The following is a 20975-nucleotide window of genomic DNA, read 5'->3' on the forward strand; positions in this document are numbered from 1 at the left end:
AAAAAAAAGTTTAATCAATGTGAAACCAATAACTATCTCTGCTTTTCATCAAATCAAAGCTAACAGTTTTAAATTAGATTACATTTATTTGTTTATTTTATAGCTCAGAAGGCAATAACATTTTTTATGACATTTGTTCTTCTGTATTGCATTGAACAATACTAACAAAAATTTTAATTGATAGAAATTTTCTCAATCGGAATATGATATGTATCATAAAAAAACTACTGTGCTTTTGATAACTATGACTAAATTTAATTTTAATTTTAAAGACTTATGTGGAATTTTAATATTTGATGCGTACCAACGTCCAACAGGGAATAGTCAAAACAATTTACCCGTTCAATAGATTTTTTTTACAGCTAAAAACTAATTATAGCCATACATCGCTTAGATTTCGCATGAAGTGTATTGACTATAATATAGGTAGTTTATTAAAAAAAAAAAAAAACACTTGAATAAACAAAAAATGTTGGTGCACTCCTAATCTCTCCGCCCACGGCATCAAATAAGACAACAAACTAACTGACTATAATATAATATTTATTTACAGTTAAGAAACATTTAATTTTTGCGTATTCGTGTGAAGGCGATGTTAGCAGTTTGTCAACAAATTAAAATTAGAAAATACTATAACAGTTGAATCATATTTCGATTCCTTAAATTTTTGAATTTATTATTATTGTCAACAAGTATAATTTAGGTTTGTTGTTTTTATCTTTGTAGATTGTAAAATGAATTCATTTACCGTTGTGCACGATTTTCTCAGTAACTAATGAACGGATTTGATTTCGGTTTTCACTAACGGATAGTGGGTACTTAGTACTTACTACTTTGTTGCAATTCAAACGAAAATCAAATAAATAATAAACACGATAACGATATAATAACACAAATTAAAAAAGAGAGGGAAAAACACGTCTTGTTTTTAATTAATTGACCATCAATGATATCTTATCATTGGCGAACACAATTTTTGTTTTCGAACACGAGATACAGAATTTAATATTATGTATAGATATTATTAATTTATATGTTTTATTAAACTTTCATTGTACACAACGTTAAATTTATTTAAACTTACAACCGATGAAAAATATTTTAAGTGTGTAACGTGTAAGTATAAACCAACCAGCGAAGTAAAAAAAAAAATTTTTTTTATAGTTAACATAATAAGTAATACAGTTTACACCATGTGGTCACACTGTTTTTGTCATCGAATAGATAATGTTCGTGAAATATCAAAATACATAATAACATGATAAAATGATATATACATTTGTGCAATTTTCTAAGCGTTTTCAAAAATAGTAAATACAATGTTATTACTACTGTTATTCTAATAAGTTACCTAAAAAATTTGTGTATTTTTTCGTATATAATACATATTTGTGTATTTATTGGAGTTATTTCCTTTAATGACGTGTGATTTCTATAAATTAGGTATGTTATAGACGCTTGTTTTCTTTATGGAAATTTAACTTCGGTAATATTTATGTAAAACGTTATTATATTGTTAATTTTTTTAATTTGATGTTTTACCAGTTCACCAGTTTTTAATACTACACCATGGCGAGTGTCCGAGACAGTGATATCTCACTGTGGCTTCATAACAAATTAGGAACGACCAACGATACTTGGATTAGCGGTTCAATATGCACGCAGCTTACGTCCGACGTGTTGCGTAACATAAAAGATTGTTTTCCCGACTTGCAAACGCAGGTCAAGCTTAAATTGTTATTGTCATTTTTTCATATTCCCCGGAGAAATATTGCCGAAGTAAGACTGCGAAGAGTAAATTCATTCAAAATAATGTCGTACTAATTTTAATTGGATGTGTGTAGTGGCGAACAGAACTAGAAGAAATTTTAGAAGTAGCTTGTGTCGACAGTGAACAATGGGTTTCCATGTTGGCCGAAATGATGAAGACATTTCCTTCTACTGGCAATTTAAACGTCACAGAGTTTTTTCACAACGAAGATAATAATAGAATATTCAATGATTTAATCAGCGATTTAAAAAAATTAGGTGAGTAACAATGAGCAACCTTCGAAATTATGCAACATCATATATAATGTTTGTATTGTTTTTTCAGTTAGAAAAAATTTGGACTATACCATGTTGCCTTTAGAATGTCTTTATTTAAACAAAAATGCTTTAATTAATGTGGTCGGTCAGTCGGTAAGTCAATTTTTTATTGCTTAATGAAACTGTACATGTTAATTATTGGGGGACACATTGTGACCAATAAGGATAAAGCGAGTTTGTTCTTGTGCACAGTTATTTAGTTTAACACTATACAACTAATAACATGATTAATTTTTAATTTAGCCCACATCGGTTAAACATTTCAATTTAAAAAGAAAACCAAAAGCTGCAGCTATCAAAGCGGAATTGTTACAAAAAGCTACAGATGCGGCTAATAACATTAAAAAACACACAGCTCCTGCCGTTCCAGTACGATCGAGAGGCATGCCTCGAAAAATGACTGATACAAGTAATTCGACGATAGTATTAAACTGGCATAGTGTTCGAATAAGAAGCTGCTTTTTATAACTAATTGTCCGTTTGTTTTGTTAGCTCCTTTGAAGGGTATACCCAGTCGTTCAATACCTAGTGGTGGTTTCCGTTCGAATCCTTTGAACAACACTCTGACGACTCCCTCGAGACCAGGAATGCGCAAAGACTGTGGTATTAAAATATTAGAAATTACCGAACAGCCTATTGGTTACGCCCAAGCGAAAAAACGAAAGAGGGCCGGTAAGTTACTTAAATTAGTGAGTTCCAATAGTTATAATTATAATATTAAAATAAATTAATATTATTTATTATTTATGATTTGAAATAATATTTTATTTAAATGTATTTTTAAATTTGTAAAATTGCACATGTATATAAATGTTAACAAATCTTTATTTGTCGAGTAAAAGTTGAAGAGTGTAGAAACTACAAATGTTTACAATTGATTTCTGAATTATTTGTACTTGTTTAGAAATGGAAGAAAGTAAACGTCTCTTGGAGGCCAACAGTGTTCCCACTTCTGGTCCGTCCTTACCAAATTCAAAAACGGAAGTTACGTCTACTACTCCAGATTATGCTGCCGGTCTAGCTCCGTTGAATCCGCCAACCCCAGCGCCTCCTACACCTCAACATGTACCCAGTTATATAGCACCAGCTACGCCTTTGCCTCCAGAACCTATTATCAACGAACCTCCGAGTAAGATTTCAAGGGTTCTATATTTTATGGTCGTAATATTACTGCAGTGTTACTTGAATACTGTCCACAATACAGTGTACATAGTTCAGCATGAAAAAAGTTAGCCAATTTCTATTTTTAACCGCTGGCAATTTGTTTATAATTAGTTTAAAATAATTCCATTAGTATTTAAAATACAAGTTTGAATATTTTAAAAGTATTTGAATGCATTACACGATTACTTTACAACAATCTAAGTTGTTTTATTAATTTTTGATTTTTTAAGTGTACTCAATCTTTGATTGTTTATAACATAATATATTATATTCTAATCGTATCATTAATGTCATCATAAAGTCCCATGTTGATAATTATTAAAATGTAATTGTAATTGAGAATAATAATTGTAATAAATGTGTCATAGGTGTTCCCAGCACACCTCAACCAGCCGTTGAAACTCCACCGGCCCCAGCTGCATCCAAAGTTATTCACGTGAGTATTAAAATTCATAATTACTTGACGCGTCTATGGAAATCATTACCTCATTTCACGCTTCCTAACTAATCACTTTTTATAAGTATTGATTCTTAAAAGCCTGTTAGACTTTCCATAACTAGGGATTATACCCCAAAGAAGCTTTTACAATTTACAATTGATAAAATATGAATTATGATTGAACAATTTTGTAGGCAATCAATTGACAACATGACTTATTTTTAAGACTAGGTCGATCATACAAAGACAATCTAATAATTTGTTTTAAATAAAAATAATAATATTCTTTTGTGCATTTTCATATTTTTTTTCTGAAATATTATAATTTATTTAATTACAATGCTTATCTATTGTTTAAACTTTATATTTTTAATTGTTTCAGCCACCTATGGTCCAGATGCAAGTACGTTCTCAAACTGCCCAAGTCGGTTCGTCGACAACAACCTCGACAAATACGGCACCGACCCAATTATCTCTTACTGTACGAATTATTGTTATAATTAATACACGAAAAACTACGAGTTGTGGGATTTATAAGTTGTTGTTTTCTATTGTTTGCAGAGGAGCCAAATGGAAGAGGCTCAAGATATGTTCCGAAATGCTAACAAAGTCACGCGTCCTGAAAAAGCCTTAATATTAGGTTTCATGGCTGGAAGTCGAGGTTATTTGATGATTGATATTTTTTTTTTTTAGTTTTTATCATCGGAGGAAAAAATAAAAATGTTGATTTTCTTTTAGACAATCCGTGCCCGCAACTAGGCAGCCTCGTAACTGTGAAACTAAGCGAAGACCACGAAACGGTTTTGCAGAATGACCACACTCTAGTTAATATGTTAGTTGAAACACATTTCCAAATGAATTACAACACGGGTGAATGGAAACGAATTAAGAAATACATCGAGTTGGACAGAACGAGTATGCCGGTCGCCAGTAGTCAACTCGCTGCGTTAGCAGCCGCCGCCACAGCATTACAAAATCAATCTTGACTAACTCACCAATTTGTGGGCCACCCTAGAAATTTCCAGTTGTATAAAGCCTGTTGATTTATATTGATTCGAATACAAAAGCAACAATTTTCCCATCTTACAAAAAGACATTTTGTTTGTATCAAACAGCGAGTCGCTTAGTGGTGTTTATTGAAAAGACTTATATTTTAAAAATGTGTATAACAAATTTAAACTCTATGTATGAATAAAAACATTAAAACGCTAACAATGATATTAAAAATAAATACAATTTTCTATTCTATAAATTATAGTATGAGTTTCCAACAGCATATGGCCCGTTGACTGTCTGGCGCTTTGCCGAAGATTCGTTTGCCGTCAGGTGCCACGTACTGGTTGACTTGACAGTCTTCCAGGGTTTTGTAGCCGAATACGTTTGTTCCGAGTTGCTGCGATCACAATACAAGGATATTGTATTAATAAAATAATTAAGCTGGTTTGCGGCGACTCTCTCTTACCTGGGTTAAAGGATTTGTGTTGGTGGTAAATATACCGTCAAATCCTTTGGCTTTGCCAACTCTTAAATTTTCCTGCTCCATGAATGTTATGATTTCAACATTGGTGGCTGCGTCCAACGATGCGTCGGTGCCCATCATAAAGCTATGAAGTATACGACCTTTGCCTTTTGGCAGCCGATTCTCCCTTTGCAAATTAATAATAAATAATTTAATTATTAAAATCAGCAAATAAAATCTTTTTATTCAATATTTACCTAATGGGGCCTTCGAGGTGCTCGAGGAATTCAAAAACCACTAGTAACCGACCGTTGAAGTCAATGTCTGGTTCGTCTAGGGCATCGAAGTTTAACGCTGCGCCCACCATTTGATTGGATTCTTTTGAATACACTGCAAAACTATGGACAAACAATAATTACATTTTCAATGTATGGTGTTGCCTTGAAAAAAAAAAATGTCCAAAAATTCAAGTACTCACCTTAATTTTTTTTCCACCAACGGCTCCCAAATCATCTCGAGGATGTCTGTATAGTCAGTGTACGGCACACCAGGCTCAAGCCAATATTCCAGATCGGCTTTTTCGTAGAAACTCTGCGCTATTATCCTACAGATAGTAATGTACGTTATTTATTAATTAAGCAGGCACTAACGATTTGGTCTGAATGTAACGTCCATACCTAATAACTTGTTCTTTGTGCTTTGGTTCGAGAGTTTGCATAGTATACTTTTCCAACAACCAGTCGTCGTCGCAACCGGACAACTGCGGTTTGCCGGTGAATCTCAACTTTTTAACTATTGTACCCATGTCAGGAGCTACGATAAATTCGCTAACGTCTAGAACATCACAAGGAATTGCACGATAGGTCCATAGAAATACAACGTAATGTAAAATATAATTATTTCCTGTTAATGTATGTCGAAAATCCAAAAAAAAACTCATCCGGTTTCAACATTGTGTTAGGGTTGGTAACACTGTTCCAGCAGTGACCAGGGCCAGTGTACAACATTATTTATAACAAGAGTCGATTTTTTGCACTGCCGTTGAGTGTTGTCGTTTTTTTTTGTTAATAATGTATTAAATTAATATACTGAATTGGATTGTCCTACAAGTTTATTTTATTCTAATAATTGGAATTATCCATTTACTCATATTATAAGGTACCAGTGTATAATATACTAAATAACTGTGAACCGTGTAATCTGTAGAGTAACTTAGTTTTTTCACTACCAACCAATTATGGTGTCAAAAAGTGATCAAGTATGAATTAATTACTTATGGAATATCCGAGATCAGCTAGCTTGCTTATTGTGTAGATTGCGTTTAGCGAGTTGCCGCCCAAAGCAAAGAAATTGGACGTCGGTGAGACGTGCGACCTGAGTGAACTGCCAAGCACTTCGGCCACGGTTTCAAATAAACACTTGGCCGTGGACATTTGACTAGTGCAGATGCCCGTGTAATCCATAGTCGGCTTGTTGACTTTGTTGGTTACTGAAAACAGCAATAACAAACGATTGAAGTAAACAAAAACGTCCAAATTCGAATAGTAGGTATAGTAAATTTTTACCAGACATGTCGGCGTAAATTTTCAAAAGCGTTTGTCTGTCGATTTTGCCATTTACCAGGTAAGGCATCGTGTCCAAAGCGATTATCTAGAAAAGACAAAATCGAAATAAAAGTGAGATTTTTGAAAATCAACCTTTGTCAATCCATCCGTACGTGTGGTAAAGCGTAGTCGGGCAAAGCGTTTTTCAGTTCCTCTTCGATTTGTATCGTCGATTTTTTACTCTCATCGAAAACGACAAACGCCAACAATGCCTAGTAATTCAAATCATTTTTATTCAAATAAGGTTAGCCGTCAAAGCAATAGAGTTGGTAGTGGATGTTTGGAGATAATTTACATTTGGAGCCCTTTTAAAGTGGTATAAATTAGAAAAGCATTGTCAACCGGTTCGTTGCTGAGAGGAGATTTGGATATTGTTGTCAGTATAGTTAACCATTATCTATGTACCGAGTGATCCATTTGATATGTATTTTCTTGGAAAATATGAACATTTTGTAAATTATTTTTTTCCTATGCTCGTAGGGTACATATTTTTTCAATACTTGACACAATTTGTATCATCAACCCGTATGCGTAAAATAAGTAAGTATGGACACTTGTCAATTATCTATCGTTATTACTAGATAAGAACCAGAAGAATGTGTTTGCATTTGAAAAAACAAAGTTGATACCTATAATCTTATCATCCGTATAAGGGACGACGTTGAATATATGTACCCAAGAGTATAGGTAGGAAAGAAAAGAATTTTCAAAATATCCGTTGTCTTATATCAGAAGGATCACCACCCTACACGGCGAGTAGCTTACTTGTTCGGCTTCGTCCGGTTTGTAACAAAGCACAGCTAACTTATCTATGCCCGAGTCGGGCAACTTGTGAATGGCAGCTTCCACTTCCGTCAAGTCAACTCGGTGGCCTCTGACTTTGATCTGAGAATCCGTTCTGCCTTCGTACAACAGCACGCCGTTTACTATTTTACCGTAGTCTCCTGTTTGGTACATACGGTCCATACCATCTGTACAATGAGCATAGCAAAGTCAAGTAGAGAAGTTGTACAAGTCAATTATAACGTAGTCATAAATCCAAAGACGAGGTAAACTTATTCTTCGCCTTACACTCCCGACTACACGGGGTCGGTCACCCTAGTCCTACACTTCATAACACCTCTCACTGCTTGTGTAGTGTTTTTGCAAAAATTATTTTTTTACCTTTGTTTTGGGCTACAGTGTTTTCGACGAATCTGTGTGGATCTCGGTTGTTGACATAACCGCTAGCCAAATTAGCGCCTGCCACAAAAAGTTCTCCCAGAGCACCCGGCTCGACCGGTACGCCCTTGTTGTCCATCAAATATATTTCAGTGTTGTCGATAGGGTAACCTGAGTAATGAAAAAAAAATACCGATTAAAAATCTGTACGAGTCAAGGTCATGGGCCGGCTTTCACCTATGGGAATCTTATCGCCAAAACTCAAGTCTTTGAATGATTTAATAGCGTAGTACGTGGCGTCTGCCATGATTTCCGTGCTACCGTAGAAGTTGCATAACGTATGACCGGGAAAAGTGTCCAGAAACTGTTTAGCCAAAGACACGGGCAGAGGTTCTCCGCTGCAGACCCACAGCTTGAGGCTTGCCAGAATGCTTTGCTCTCTGTTCTGAAACAGAAAAGTACATAGATATAGAAAGAGAGATAGGACAGCACATTCGAGTCTTTACTTACTCGGTTTTGCACCGAACACTGCTGTTCGTTGTTGTTGGAAATGCCCAAGTACAACAGTATGGCACGCAAAAGCGACGGGACCAATACCAAACGTTCTACCTGCAAAAAAAATAAACCCAGCGAAATTAAAAAAACGGATATAAACAGCTATAATATAAAAATGTCTTATACGACTTTTTAATTTTTGCCTACCTTATATTCTTGCAACGTGTTAATTAATCGTTCTGGATCTTTGGTAACTGACTTTGGCACTACCACCAGACACCTGGGTGCATCGTGCAAGAGGGGTGCCCAAATTTCGGCAACGGCGTCGACGAAAGTTAAAGAAGTTTTAAAAACGCATGTTTGTTCAGTGTCGCTATAAGAAAAGCGGTTCCATTGCCAGTTCAAACGGTTGTAAATGGCATGATGAGGGAGCCTCACGCCTATAATTACATAATCAAGTACATTAGATACACCTAGTATAGAACATTATAATATCTGATATTGCAGGTATAGGTACAGTGACTTATAGTAGAGGCATTTATCATATGTCTAATGATTAAATGATACAATTTGTGTTTAAATAAATTCTTACATGATCAGATAATCGATACAAATGGTTGAAATAAAATATAATCAAATCTCATTGGATGTATTGATTTTTGTTTTTCCATTCCAAGGGTACATTTTATTTAGGTACGAGCGTCACAGGGTTAAATCTATCATTATTATATTATACATATAATATGCAACATGGTCATAAATTTAAAGGTTCAACTGCACGAAGTTTGCCTATTCAAAACGCCGTCCTGAATATCCTGGTGCAGTTGCAAAGTGTGCGTCATGGTTTGTTATTATTACTACTGCAGTTACAATTGAGTGTTTTTCACAAGCAATAATTATATTTTGGTTTGAATCGTTAAGAAATTGTAATTTGAAAAAAAAACACGAAACACCAAAGGTCCGCCTTTAAGTTTGTCAATCAAGTGATGTTCTATTTAAATCGTATTAGGTTTAAGTATCCAATTCATGTAAGACGTTAACGTTTGTCTTTTTGAAATCTTTTTTGTTAATGTTATTATTTTAAGACATCATAAAACGACTAAATGTTTTTGTACTTATATTTTTTAGTATTTTCTGGAGCTCTATCAACTTTCAAAACTAAACAGGAGGTGTAGTGCGGTTGAATAATAATATGCGCAGATAAAAAAAATACTATACTTCATCCTTCTACTAAAATAACTCTATAAATCATTATTTAAAACTTGCTGTCGACCAATCAAAATGTGTTTTACGTGAAATAGATCACCCTTAAATAAGTATACATTTATTTATTTATCAAAAAAAAAAAATCAATTTTAATCGAGTCGGATGTCGATTGATTTCTCCTTATATAATAATATTATGTCCTTGGCACATAAGATACAATATAGTTTCCTTATCTACAAGCATACAAAACCTGCGCCAGCTATACATACCCACTTGTACACGACGTGTCATGTGTGTTTTCATATAGTTTATAAAACATTTTTAAATATTGTTTTATGCAGATAAAATATATAGGCCTCCTGGGCACAATTACACGGTCAACTACGCAGCTATTGTGCTCATTCGGTAGCGCTTGTAATAAAGTACAATTTATTGCCTCAGTCCGTCTTAGAACCACGATTAAAGATCTTAAATCGTGCTTAGACGGCAGCTATTAATGATTTTTTTATTGTAAACAAAAAAAAGTCGTATGCTATAATAGTATTGTCTCAAATACCGCCTACCGCAGTTGACCGTCTGATATGGGTATAAATTAAAATTAATTGCACAACCTTAAACCCGAGTCCGACCACTGTAGACACTTTGGAATCTCATTTGAACGCCTACAATAGTGTTTGTATATTATGTAAACATCGTTTTGCCATTTTTGCAATAGAATTAGTCAGACGTCTACTATTACTTTACATAATATTACAGTGGAAACTATATTATTTTCCAATAGTCACAACACCTGCATAGCTGCTTTTCCATTGCCAAAGTGTTACCACTTATCAGTTATCAGTTACCATTAATTTATGTTATCAGTTTTAGTTATATAAAATGGCGCGTAAGCCGTAAACGCAAAAAAATCAATAACAGAAACGGTAATAAAATTACTGCAATGCATGACTGCAATATAGATTGTATAAAGTATGACTAAAAAGTTACTTAAAATGTTACTTATACCTGACCAAAAATTACCCACTCTGATGATTTTAAGAAAGACAAAACATGTAGGTAAGTAGACTCTAAACGAAATTACTGTACCTGTACAATTTTTTAATTTAGAAAATATTAAACAAATTTAATTAAAGACTAAACGCTATTTTCTTCAGTGCCGGGTGATAGCTCAATATTGAAACAATTTATAAAATTAAGGATAGTATACTTGTATGTACGTTTAATTATAACAATTATAAGAGTTCAAATGGTAATAACTATCATTAGTGTAAATAAGTTATCGTGTTCGGTGTTAACGGAAATTGATTAGGTAGTACTCGTATAAAAAAAAACATTACTAAAGACAAGTGTAAAACGATTAATTATCTAATGTAACTTTCTATTAATTAGTAATACTTAGAAAAATTTGTTTTTTTCTCCCACAATATTATGTTAATTTCTCTTGAATAAACGGCAGTAACATCGTGTACGATAATTTTGGTCGTCCGGTTTTTATAATACACAATATCTTAATTAAACAGGTTTATTAGCCATAATTTGTTGTTTTTTTTTTTTTATTAATAGCCATAAAAGCTGTTTGTTCGAACGCGTGTGGATATTCCGTTTAAGTGGGTTAGGTTTTGTTATTTTTTCATGCTAAAACCGGTAAAAAAATAAAAATAAAAACTCCATTTTCCATTGTAACTCTCAAGTGGACCACCTTGAATTTGTTATTATAATGATATAATTCTGAGGTTCATGACCCACAAGTAGACATAATACGACTATATATGTTGTTAAATATTGGCCATACCTTTGGGCGTGCCAGTGCTGCCACTTGTGTAAATAATTATAGCCGTCGTCTCGGCTTGCCCGCCGTTTATGGTTTCATCGTTTTGCAAATTTGAAGCTGACAAAGTTGTCGAGGCGTTTTTCATCTGTTTGAGGTTGTATACTGTGTTCGACATGTCTTCGTACACTTTAGCTACCGAACAAAATGAAAATATAAATAAAATACATAAGCAATTATTCCACAAGGAATCGGGGAAAAAAGCAAAGGGTTGAATAATAGGCAGTGTGTTAAGAAAAAATATATAATTACACTATTTACACAACATACGGATCCTCCCACTTACTAGCTTGACACGTCTGTCAACAAGTCTAAAATAATATAAATTATGGTTTATCGATTACATAGAAAAAAGTGCACACGAAAAAATCCAGTCCTTTCATACGTTTTCAGCGCAACTTGATGGTTTAGAATGTTTACCAATTATTGTTGATGTAAAAATGGGTATTTAGATAATGCCAAATTAATCCTACGTTCTTGTTGACTATTTTGATTCAGTTATTATTATCATAATATGGTTTATGTCGATTGGAATTCGACTAAAAGCAAATCCTAACCTACCGGAAAGTCATTGTTAATATTTTGTATCGATTCAGAATTTTCCCCCCAACAACAGTGTTTCCAAATCTAGGAATCAAAATAGCATTATAGGTTTATCAAATATAAATAATTATTATCATACGTGTTATGCGTACGGTATATTGTATCACAATAGCTTCGTTCGTTTTGAAAAAAGTGTACATTAATTAGTGTAGTGTCTGGGTCAAGTGTAAGGGGTGTGTGATCAGGTGTAGTATTTCAAAACAAACGTTTTTGATTATAAAAATTAGTTGTTATTAGTTAATAAGAAATATGATAACGACCAACACCGAAAATTAGGTGTCACCCTACTGGAGGTCGGTGTGAAAAAATTGTACACTGATACAACACTTTTTTTAGAAATTAAATGAATGATAAGAAGGTCTTGGTAATCGGTGGTGTGAGATTTACCGTCCGGCTGGTGGGTGATCACCAAACAGGGTTTGGCCTCGTCGAGGATGTGCCGGATCCGGTGCTCAGGAGCGGCCGCGTCTATGGGCAGATAGGCGGCTCCGGATTTCCAGACGGCCAACAGGACGGCGATGAGCCCGTCGTCCGGCGGCAATTGGACGGCCACCACGAAATCGCCGTCGCCGTTGGCCGCTCCCGCCCGTGCCGCGATGCCCCTGGCCAGCTGGTTGGACACGGCGTTCAGTTCCACCAAAGTCAAACGGACCGACGGCTGTCCCAGTTCTGTGGACAGACGAATACATAGGTAAGTCATAAGATAAGTAGTGGTAACGGGGAGGTTACAAGTCTACCTACCCCTTCTAGGAGAAGGGTATACGATAATTGTATTTAGGTTGTCAACATTGGTCGGCAGTTGGTACCATGTCTTGAGAATATTCTATACAAATTTAGTACTACTTGGGACTGTTTTGAAAAAAGATATGGAGCGCGGTAATTTTAAGTAAAATTTTCGGTTGTTTTTCTCAATTTTGACGTGGAAGGAATGAAATTTTAAAATTTTTAGTTTAATAAAGTACCTTACAGGTACGATTTCCGATCTTAAGAGCTGCTACACGAAGAAATCGGTTTAGTGGCTTAAAAGATGTCCAAGGTACAGACACAAAAATATAAAAACACATCATTGTAAATTACCTTGTCAGCTATCGCATCGAAGCTAAAACAATATTATCAAGTAAATAAGCGCAAGGTCATCGATTTATGACCGTTTGATTATTGTGAAGTTTGTCTTTATCTAATGTCTGGGGTCTTACAGGGTTAATATCAGATATAAGGTCAAATACTAGATTTTGTGAACTTAAGTTGTAGCATACACAACTGAAAATACTTTTTAAAAGGTTTTTTTTTTTGATTAATTCATATAAAATTAACGTTACAAATTTAATAACTAATAATTTGAATGGCCTAAAGTGAAAAAGTGAAAATCGGCGATTCGTCATTTTTAAATTGGTCCTTTTTTGTTACTAATATTTCATAAACTTGCTGGTTTCACAGACTCGGCTTCATTCACTATTTTTGTTTAAGATTTGACCATGACTTTATTTCTGCATTATAAGTATACAAGTATTTCATATGTTTCTCAATTCCACCCTCTATTGTCATCCCCACAAATAAATTACTGTACGCTGTTGGTGACTTCAATTATTTTTATTTTTATTTTTCAAATATTCATTTTTATTTTCTCTATTTAACTCTTACAATAGTCACATTTTTAAACCCTTCCTACAGTTCTGCCCATATATTGACATTATATTTTGTTATGATTCTGTTTCCGGTTATTATTATTACCATTTTTTTCTTCATGAGCACCAGCTGATTGGTTTAATTAACTTTTTTTTTAAAAATTATTTCCATTGTTATCAGCGTTTAGAATTTAACTTCCTGTTTAGTCTACTCGGCCGATTTCATTGTAAAGGTATTGTTGTTAATAATTATGGCTATTTGTCATAATAAAACAAAGATAAACTAAGTCTACTTGGGTCATTAGCCTATAAGGGTTGTTTAGTAGATACATGTTTTGAAGTTAACCAGTTAACCGATTTTGTAGTTCAGAAATTGCTACTCTACAATGTACCAACTGATTATTGTACACAAATATTCTTATGAGGTATACTTGAACAATAATGATTATATTTTACCTTCATAAATCACTGCCATTTGGTCTCCGTAGATGTTTTCATTTTTTTCAAACAGTTTGTGTAGCTTTATGTTTTTCCCAATTGGAACAGAAGGTCCTTGTAATATCGACGTAGTCATGTTGAAAAGTCTAAAAAAAGTGATTATATTACAACGAGTAAAGTTATAAAAATATTAATTTCGTAAAAACTGTCAAACCTGTCATTTTTAACTTAATTTTCAAATTATACTTAATAATTACAATACAAGTCATATTAAAATAATATAATAAACAGTACACAATCACTTCATTACGTTTAGATTGTATTTAGTATAAAAATGTTTAAACGAATTTTTGTAGATACTTTTTCCAATCGTCTTTCTTTTTCATATCAATTTTACAATGCAATATAATTAAAATATTTTTTTTTTGTATAATTAGATGTTTAACGTTTAATCATTTTCAAAATATGGTACTAAATTGTATTACTGTTTGGTTTTAGCTGCAGCGTTAAATGACTCAAACGAGGTCATTTCGACTGTCTACTGCATTATTGAGTTTACTTTTGTTTCAGTATTATAATATCCATCGCATTAACTACTGCTACGAGACCAGAAACTTGTCATCTAAATATATATATTATGGGAAATGTTATTTTTTTCATGACGTACAAGACAGTTGGAATATAAATTGGATAAGACAAGACCATCGTTTTTAGGGGAGAGGCAAAGTAAATATTTTAAATAAAATACTATTATGACGTATGACTGAAGCAATTACATTCAAATGATCAATATAATATAACCAGTTTTCACGCAGTAGAAGCCACTGACAATAAAAAACAGAGACATAAATAGTTGACAAGAAGAATCAAGACACTTTGGTACAACTTGTCCTCTCTCTCTCTTGTGGGTATTTTATTTTTATTTTCGGAAGACTAACGCCCTTGATTTGGAATTTTCATTTTTGCCACATTTGGTGAAAGCCTTTTGGTCGGTCTGCTAATGGCCTTACCACCGGATGGCGGGTCAGCTATGAAGGAACCCAATAGTGCGTGCGGTCGTGCGCCTGGCATACATTCAAGTCACACAGACACATAATAGTAATAATATTATGTGTTTCAAACGGTGTGGTATTATGAAACGCTCACAAACCGCCTTGAACTGTGGAAACCGCTATTATATAGTATGTGTGCTAGGCCCTCTCCTCGTCTTAAGATAAACACCGCACACCTTATCGTGTGGCGTATCATATTGTTTTGCACACAGGGAGCTGGACTTGCTTTTATTTTTTTGTCAGCCTTTAGTTTTTTTATACATTGATCCTGCGGTTCCTATACGGACCTAATCGTACACACTATAATACACCTATTGTGCTACGATGACGAGCGCAGAATTCGATGCCGGGGGAAAAAAAGCCCCAAGGTTACCAATGTTATAATGGGTCAATAACTAGATAAGTAATTAAAATATACACTCCGGTAGGTACAGCTTGTTTAGAGCACGGTGTTGTTTCTTATAGTCGTTAAAGTCTCCTGGGGTGACCCGCGAATCTAATTGAGACGCTCATTACAACAAGAGCCCAATTTAAAATGCCTAAGGAATTTTTTAAAAGTTGTAAAATCGGGCCTTTGTTCTAATCAAAACTTTTAAAATTTAAAGTTGATATTTATTTAATAATAATAAAAAAACACTTGTTCTGTGTATGAAATTAAACGTTTTCGTTCAATATCATGCACAATGTTTTATTAACATGCTTAAAAAACAAAAGTGTCATTAGGGAAACACTATATAAACTTTGAGACTATTACAACGCTTAAAAGTAGTTATCACAGCTGTACTTTGTTATATGAAACAATCCACTTATAAACATATTATTACTCTCAAACATATTATCATACAAAACGTACATACTTATTTTTTAAAAATATTATTTGATATTCAAAAAAAAAATGTTGATCAATATTTCATTCTAAACACTGCTGTTAAGCAACAGCCAACCATGTGTTAATATAGGTTATACCACTAAGCCATTGTGCTCAACGGAACTGGTTTCAGGTAATTTGCCTGTACATATCTGACTGCGGCGGTAGAACAATTAAATCATGAAAACGCATTGTAAAATAAAAAACGGTTTGCAGAGAGGTTAACTTCAATAATAATAATTATTAGCGACACCGAGTAGAATATTTTTATTACACAAGGCTGATAGGCGACAGCTAAAGCGCGTTCTGTTCGGATTAGAAAAGTTGTATAAAAAAAAAAAATATTGAAAAAAACGTAATCCTAGCAAAAAATTGTAAACGTTAGCACCTCTTGTCCCACATTGGGTGGTCGGAAGTAACCCCAGGGAACCTAGTCATAATCTGTGGTGTACAATATAATCAAATTTCAATAGGTATTGCAATCATACTAGTTAAGGCGACCAATATTATATCCTTAAATTGTTGGAATAAAAAAGGTTTAATGACCACCGACTGAGATTAGACGTAAGCAAGTGTGTACAATTGAAGAATAAGAAACCGAAAAAAAGAGAGCACCCAAAAATTGGAATACTGTCCTCTATTGTGTATATTGGATATTTAAAAAAAAATCTAAATGAGTTTTTAATTAAAGTAAATTATCGCCTTGACATACTCCTAGTAGAATAATTAAAACACTGCAAATTTCGCAACACCAAATATATTATTAGTAAGTGTTGAAAAAATATCTTTTTAAATATTGAAATATATTTTGAAAATACAATTAATATCTAATTTCTAGTAGTTACAAAGCACAAAAAAACTTGACTTATTTCAATCCCTAAAAAAATTATATATATATATATATATATATATATATATATACATATACCTAATCATATAGGTAGGTTGTAGGTAGTAGAAATAAGTTATAACAATGATTGCAATATAAATAATAATTCTGTATTATAATTTCAATTTTGATTCTACATAATGACATGTAGTTTTTACAAATAATAAGATACAAACTAAAATAAGTGTCTAACATTATCCAGCCAAAATTTCCAAAACTTGTTTTCAACAATTAATAATTACTACAATACATTGGACAATAATTTTTCAACAACGCCAAAAATGATCTTAAACTGTGTAACTTACAATATAGAATAGGAATTTATAATTCATAAATTTGAAATTCCCAAAATCAAGTAGTCGAATGACTCATTGGGAATTACTGATTGCCAGAAGACAATCTTTTATTTTCTACAGTTTATATGTATATATATATATATTATAAATAAAAAAAAATCTTATAATATTTTGTTATTATTCTTTAAATAGGATAGGTATTAATAAGAAGTTAACCCCACTGAACTTGTTCATCGTAAAGAAGGGTTCATTGTTCATAAGAACATATTATTATAGATAAGTATCGTTAAATCCTAACAATTTTTAGGTATGTTTATTTTAGGAAAGTACCTTAATAAATATATTTTTTGAAATTCTTTATAAATTAGTCATTGCTATTGAATTAAAGCCAAACTATTTTCTTAAAGTACATGTTTTTTTATTGTATTAATATCAATCAACGAGTTAAGTGGGTTACCAAATGTATGTTATTTGGTTATTAAGAAATAAATTGCCACACAAACTAATGTGTAGAATATCACAGTGAGTTTATTCTAAGTATTTTCATTGGTATGACACTATATGCTAGTAATAATACAATTAATAAAAAAATATGTAAATAGGAGATGTTTTTTTTTATATTTAACGCTCAATTTCTTTACACCGCTAGTTTTTTTTTCTTTCTAACGTCGTTTCCAATGCTAACTGCTTTCCAGCATCAATTATAGACCGTACTCGTTGGATAATAATGAAAAAAAAAAAAATAATACTAATAACAGAGCAAGCCGACTTAAATAATATATAACCCAAGGTACGTTCGTTGGCCGTCTGTTTAACCGGTCATGGACCGTTTTTTTTAACTATAACTGAAAACAAACGTTAACTTATTTCTCCATCTATTTCATAATATCGCAATTATGATTCTATCACTGTTATTAAATTTTTGTGTTTTCATTTAAAGTAGCAAGCCAATAATAGTAAACAAATATACATATTTCTCTCTCTCTCTTGGAGGGTGAGGAAAATTTTAATATGTACTGCCCTTGTTTGTACCGTTTTGTCGGGCCATAAATAGTATATTATTATTTAAAAGAAACTTTAACCGTTCGTCGGGTTAGGTTAAAATAATAATAATATATTATATTAATAACACTTACCGCGTGTCGATTTCGGCGAGGCAAATTTAGATGACGGAGAAAATGAAAAAAATTAAAACCGTTTAAAAAACTAAACGATTAAAATACAAAAAACGAAAAAAAAAATACACGACGTATCCGGCTGTGAACGAATTCAAACCCATAAATAGATGTTTTTAAATTGGTATTGTTTGTACACAAATCCTGTGTGCACCGCAAACGTATATGTGCCAATGGACGAGTGATTGATTCTTAATGACCTTTTTATACGGTCCCCACTCACAGAGTTGCTTGGCTAAACGCATAACGATCAGTGCACTGTGGTCTGTGTAGTTGCACATGTTTCGGCGGTCTGGGCTTTCCAGCAGCAGGAGAGCTTCATCTCTCCATCTCTCCTTAGACGACCACCGTGGTCACTGTACTTGTTTGCTTCGAATCCTTTTTGGCCGCAACAATCTTATTGTCATTGTGATTCCATTCGATTGCACCATTTATACCGGCACAAGGACGACCCACCGAAAACGGGTTTATTTTGCACACACACAGCAGGCAAGTAGCCAAGAGGGGGGCCTCAGTTGACTTGCCCCCCCCCCCCCAAATGGAAAATATAATTATTTTTTTTACTAAGTACCCAAAAACGTGCTAGGGTTAAATAAATCTATTGAATGATTACTATTAGCGCGGTTGAAAACAGTTATTTACAATTAAATCATCTTATTTTCTAAATGGATTTATTTTCCACAGCATAAAAAATGATTTACCTCCATATTGAAGATGCAGGTAATTCTGTTTTTCTTCATCATAGGTACTTTACATACCGCCTGAGGGGGAGTGTGAGCAAGTTTTTCATTGGAAACAAATTATGGAAAATGATACAAAGGCCCCAAAATTGTATACAATACCTAGCTTTTTGCTCTGTCCCTTGTATACTTTTTATTTTTGCCAAACCATCATGATTAATGTCACTGTCTATGACCAGGCTTCTATTTGACAAAGGTCTATTGTGGATAATTATCTTAGAGCGAGCTTAAGCGCATGAAGTAAAAATATCTCAAACAAAAAGGTTAATTGTGAAGACAATACAATGCTTGTTTTGTTTGTAAACGCTAATTGTATTTTTAGTGTTAAGGCTGAATACTATTAGGGGTGGATTGACTGTTTCAATAGTCAAATCGACAACAAAATGAAAATATTTTTTGGCGACCTGTTACTTGCTAGTTCATTTACACACAGCAATATGGAAATGTAATACTGTCAAGTTTTCTAATTTCTTTGGCCTTTTCTTAATAAAAAAAAAAAGTTCGACTAAAGATTTTCAAGAAAACTATCTATTTTATAGCTTCACTCTACATCTTCAGACTAATTTTCAGACCTTAAGACCCAAAACCTCTCTGGGAAAAGAGAAATAAAGAAAAAGTTTCCCTCCCTTTTAGAGCATTAAGGTTTTTGATATGTTAATATTAGATTGTATTTTACTCTGGAGATCTTTAAGAAACCCCGGACACTCGTATGACCGTTAAAACAAAAACAATCCAAACCTAATAAATGTTTATGTAGGTATATGCACACTTAATACAACATCAAGGTTTGTCCGTAGGTCTATAATAAATAATGGCAGCGCGCCCATCAGAAATATCCTAAGGATTGAAAATTCGGGTTCAAGTACAAAATGGACTTCCTCGTTTCTTATATGAACTCTAAGGCCGTTGGACAGTGTCCAAAGTATTATCTACTTTGAGAGACAGTCAGCTTTGGTCAGATGCTGATGACCATATGAACTAACTAGAAAATACTTGCCAACAAGTCTTGCAAGTCGAAGCAAAAATCTGTGATTTATTTTATTGGACAAGTTATTCCCGTAACGGGGAATCGAAAAAATTAATTTGATTATTCAAGTTACGACCGCATGTTTGACAATGCATCGTAGGCATGTCCTAGAAAGAACTATAAAATATTTGAGTAGCTAATTTGGTGATAATATCGCCTACATTTGTCATTGAGCATATAATAGTGTACGTTTATTTCTATTTTACATAATCAATAGTTTTTTGACCTACAAACAAGTAGTAATAGGCACTTTAGGGTATGTGCGAATTAAAAATATATCTATAAATCTATAAATATATCTATAACTTGATATTTTTGGTTACTGTTCTATGTTAATGTAAACATAATTTTTATTTAGTGTTTGTTAGAACAGAATTCATATTCATAAATTGCATCTATTTCTTCTTTATAAGATAAAAAAATCATAAAAACAAATATTGTACACACTATTTTATAGTTCCACAGCACTTCCACTATAAAGTTAGGTAAATAAATGAAAACAATTGACAGCTTCGTGTAACGACCAGACAATAGTATATTTCTTTCAAATATGGGTTTCACAATGATTTAAAAAAAAATGAAGCTGTCTTGTTATGGCGCAGTTGTGTTGATAAAACCTAACTGGTATACTATAATGATTGAAGTATCAAATTGTACACGAAATTAAGTCAATGTTATGATTTATGATTTTAAAAAAAATATTGCTAATGCTTCTATCACAACCTTTAAAAGAACATTAACATTATCCAAGAACATTATCTGTCAAGTAAGTTTCACTGAATTAAAGTGACGGTTTAGCTGCACTTAAACAACACATC

The 20975-nt window shown here is 33.0% G+C and overlaps 2 protein-coding genes across 4 annotated transcripts; one reads left to right on the top strand and one right to left on the bottom strand.

The window, feature by feature from the left end:
- The first annotated feature begins 761 nt into the window (after window positions 1-761).
- Window positions 762-4904, top strand: LOC126842860 (negative elongation factor A). 2 transcript variants are annotated; one of them, XM_050580059.1, is made up of 11 exons: window positions 762-1116; window positions 1546-1779; window positions 1845-2028; window positions 2096-2181; window positions 2332-2497; window positions 2581-2760; window positions 2993-3217; window positions 3621-3688; window positions 4074-4172; window positions 4253-4352; window positions 4430-4904. In XM_050580059.1, exons 2-11 carry the CDS (start codon window positions 1570-1572, stop codon window positions 4675-4677), a joined length of 1566 nt encoding a protein of 521 aa, XP_050436016.1. In that variant the 5' UTR covers window positions 762-1116; window positions 1546-1569; the 3' UTR covers window positions 4678-4904. The 2 variants fall into 2 exon arrangements, with proteins under 2 accessions (XP_050436016.1, XP_050436015.1); XM_050580058.1 differs by lacking the exon at window positions 762-1116 and adding an exon at window positions 1279-1443.
- On the bottom strand, window positions 4788-18640 carry LOC126842859 (zwittermicin A synthase ZmaJ). 2 transcript variants are annotated; one of them, XM_050580056.1, is made up of 17 exons: window positions 18352-18637; window positions 14129-14256; window positions 12435-12716; window positions 11409-11579; window positions 8618-8850; window positions 8426-8524; window positions 8153-8360; window positions 7919-8086; window positions 7520-7725; window positions 6868-6966; window positions 6716-6800; window positions 6424-6639; window positions 5828-5984; window positions 5629-5754; window positions 5408-5548; window positions 5154-5337; window positions 4788-5084 (listed from the first exon to the last, which is right to left on the bottom strand). In XM_050580056.1, exons 2-17 carry the CDS (start codon window positions 14244-14246, stop codon window positions 4944-4946), a joined length of 2634 nt encoding a protein of 877 aa, XP_050436013.1. In that variant the 5' UTR covers window positions 14247-14256; window positions 18352-18637; the 3' UTR covers window positions 4788-4943. The 2 variants fall into 2 exon arrangements, with proteins under 2 accessions (XP_050436013.1, XP_050436014.1); XM_050580057.1 differs by lacking the exon at window positions 6868-6966 and having other exon boundaries at window positions 18352-18640.
- Window positions 18641-20975: the final 2335 nt, after the last annotated feature.

This window comes from Adelges cooleyi, unplaced genomic scaffold (genome assembly GCF_023614345.1).
Source record: "Adelges cooleyi isolate 19-005CV unplaced genomic scaffold, UGA_ACOO_1.1 ACOO_flye_CR_arks_rails_tigmint_CR_PRNA_574, whole genome shotgun sequence".
Taxonomy (NCBI): Eukaryota; Metazoa; Arthropoda; class Insecta; order Hemiptera; family Adelgidae; genus Adelges; species Adelges cooleyi.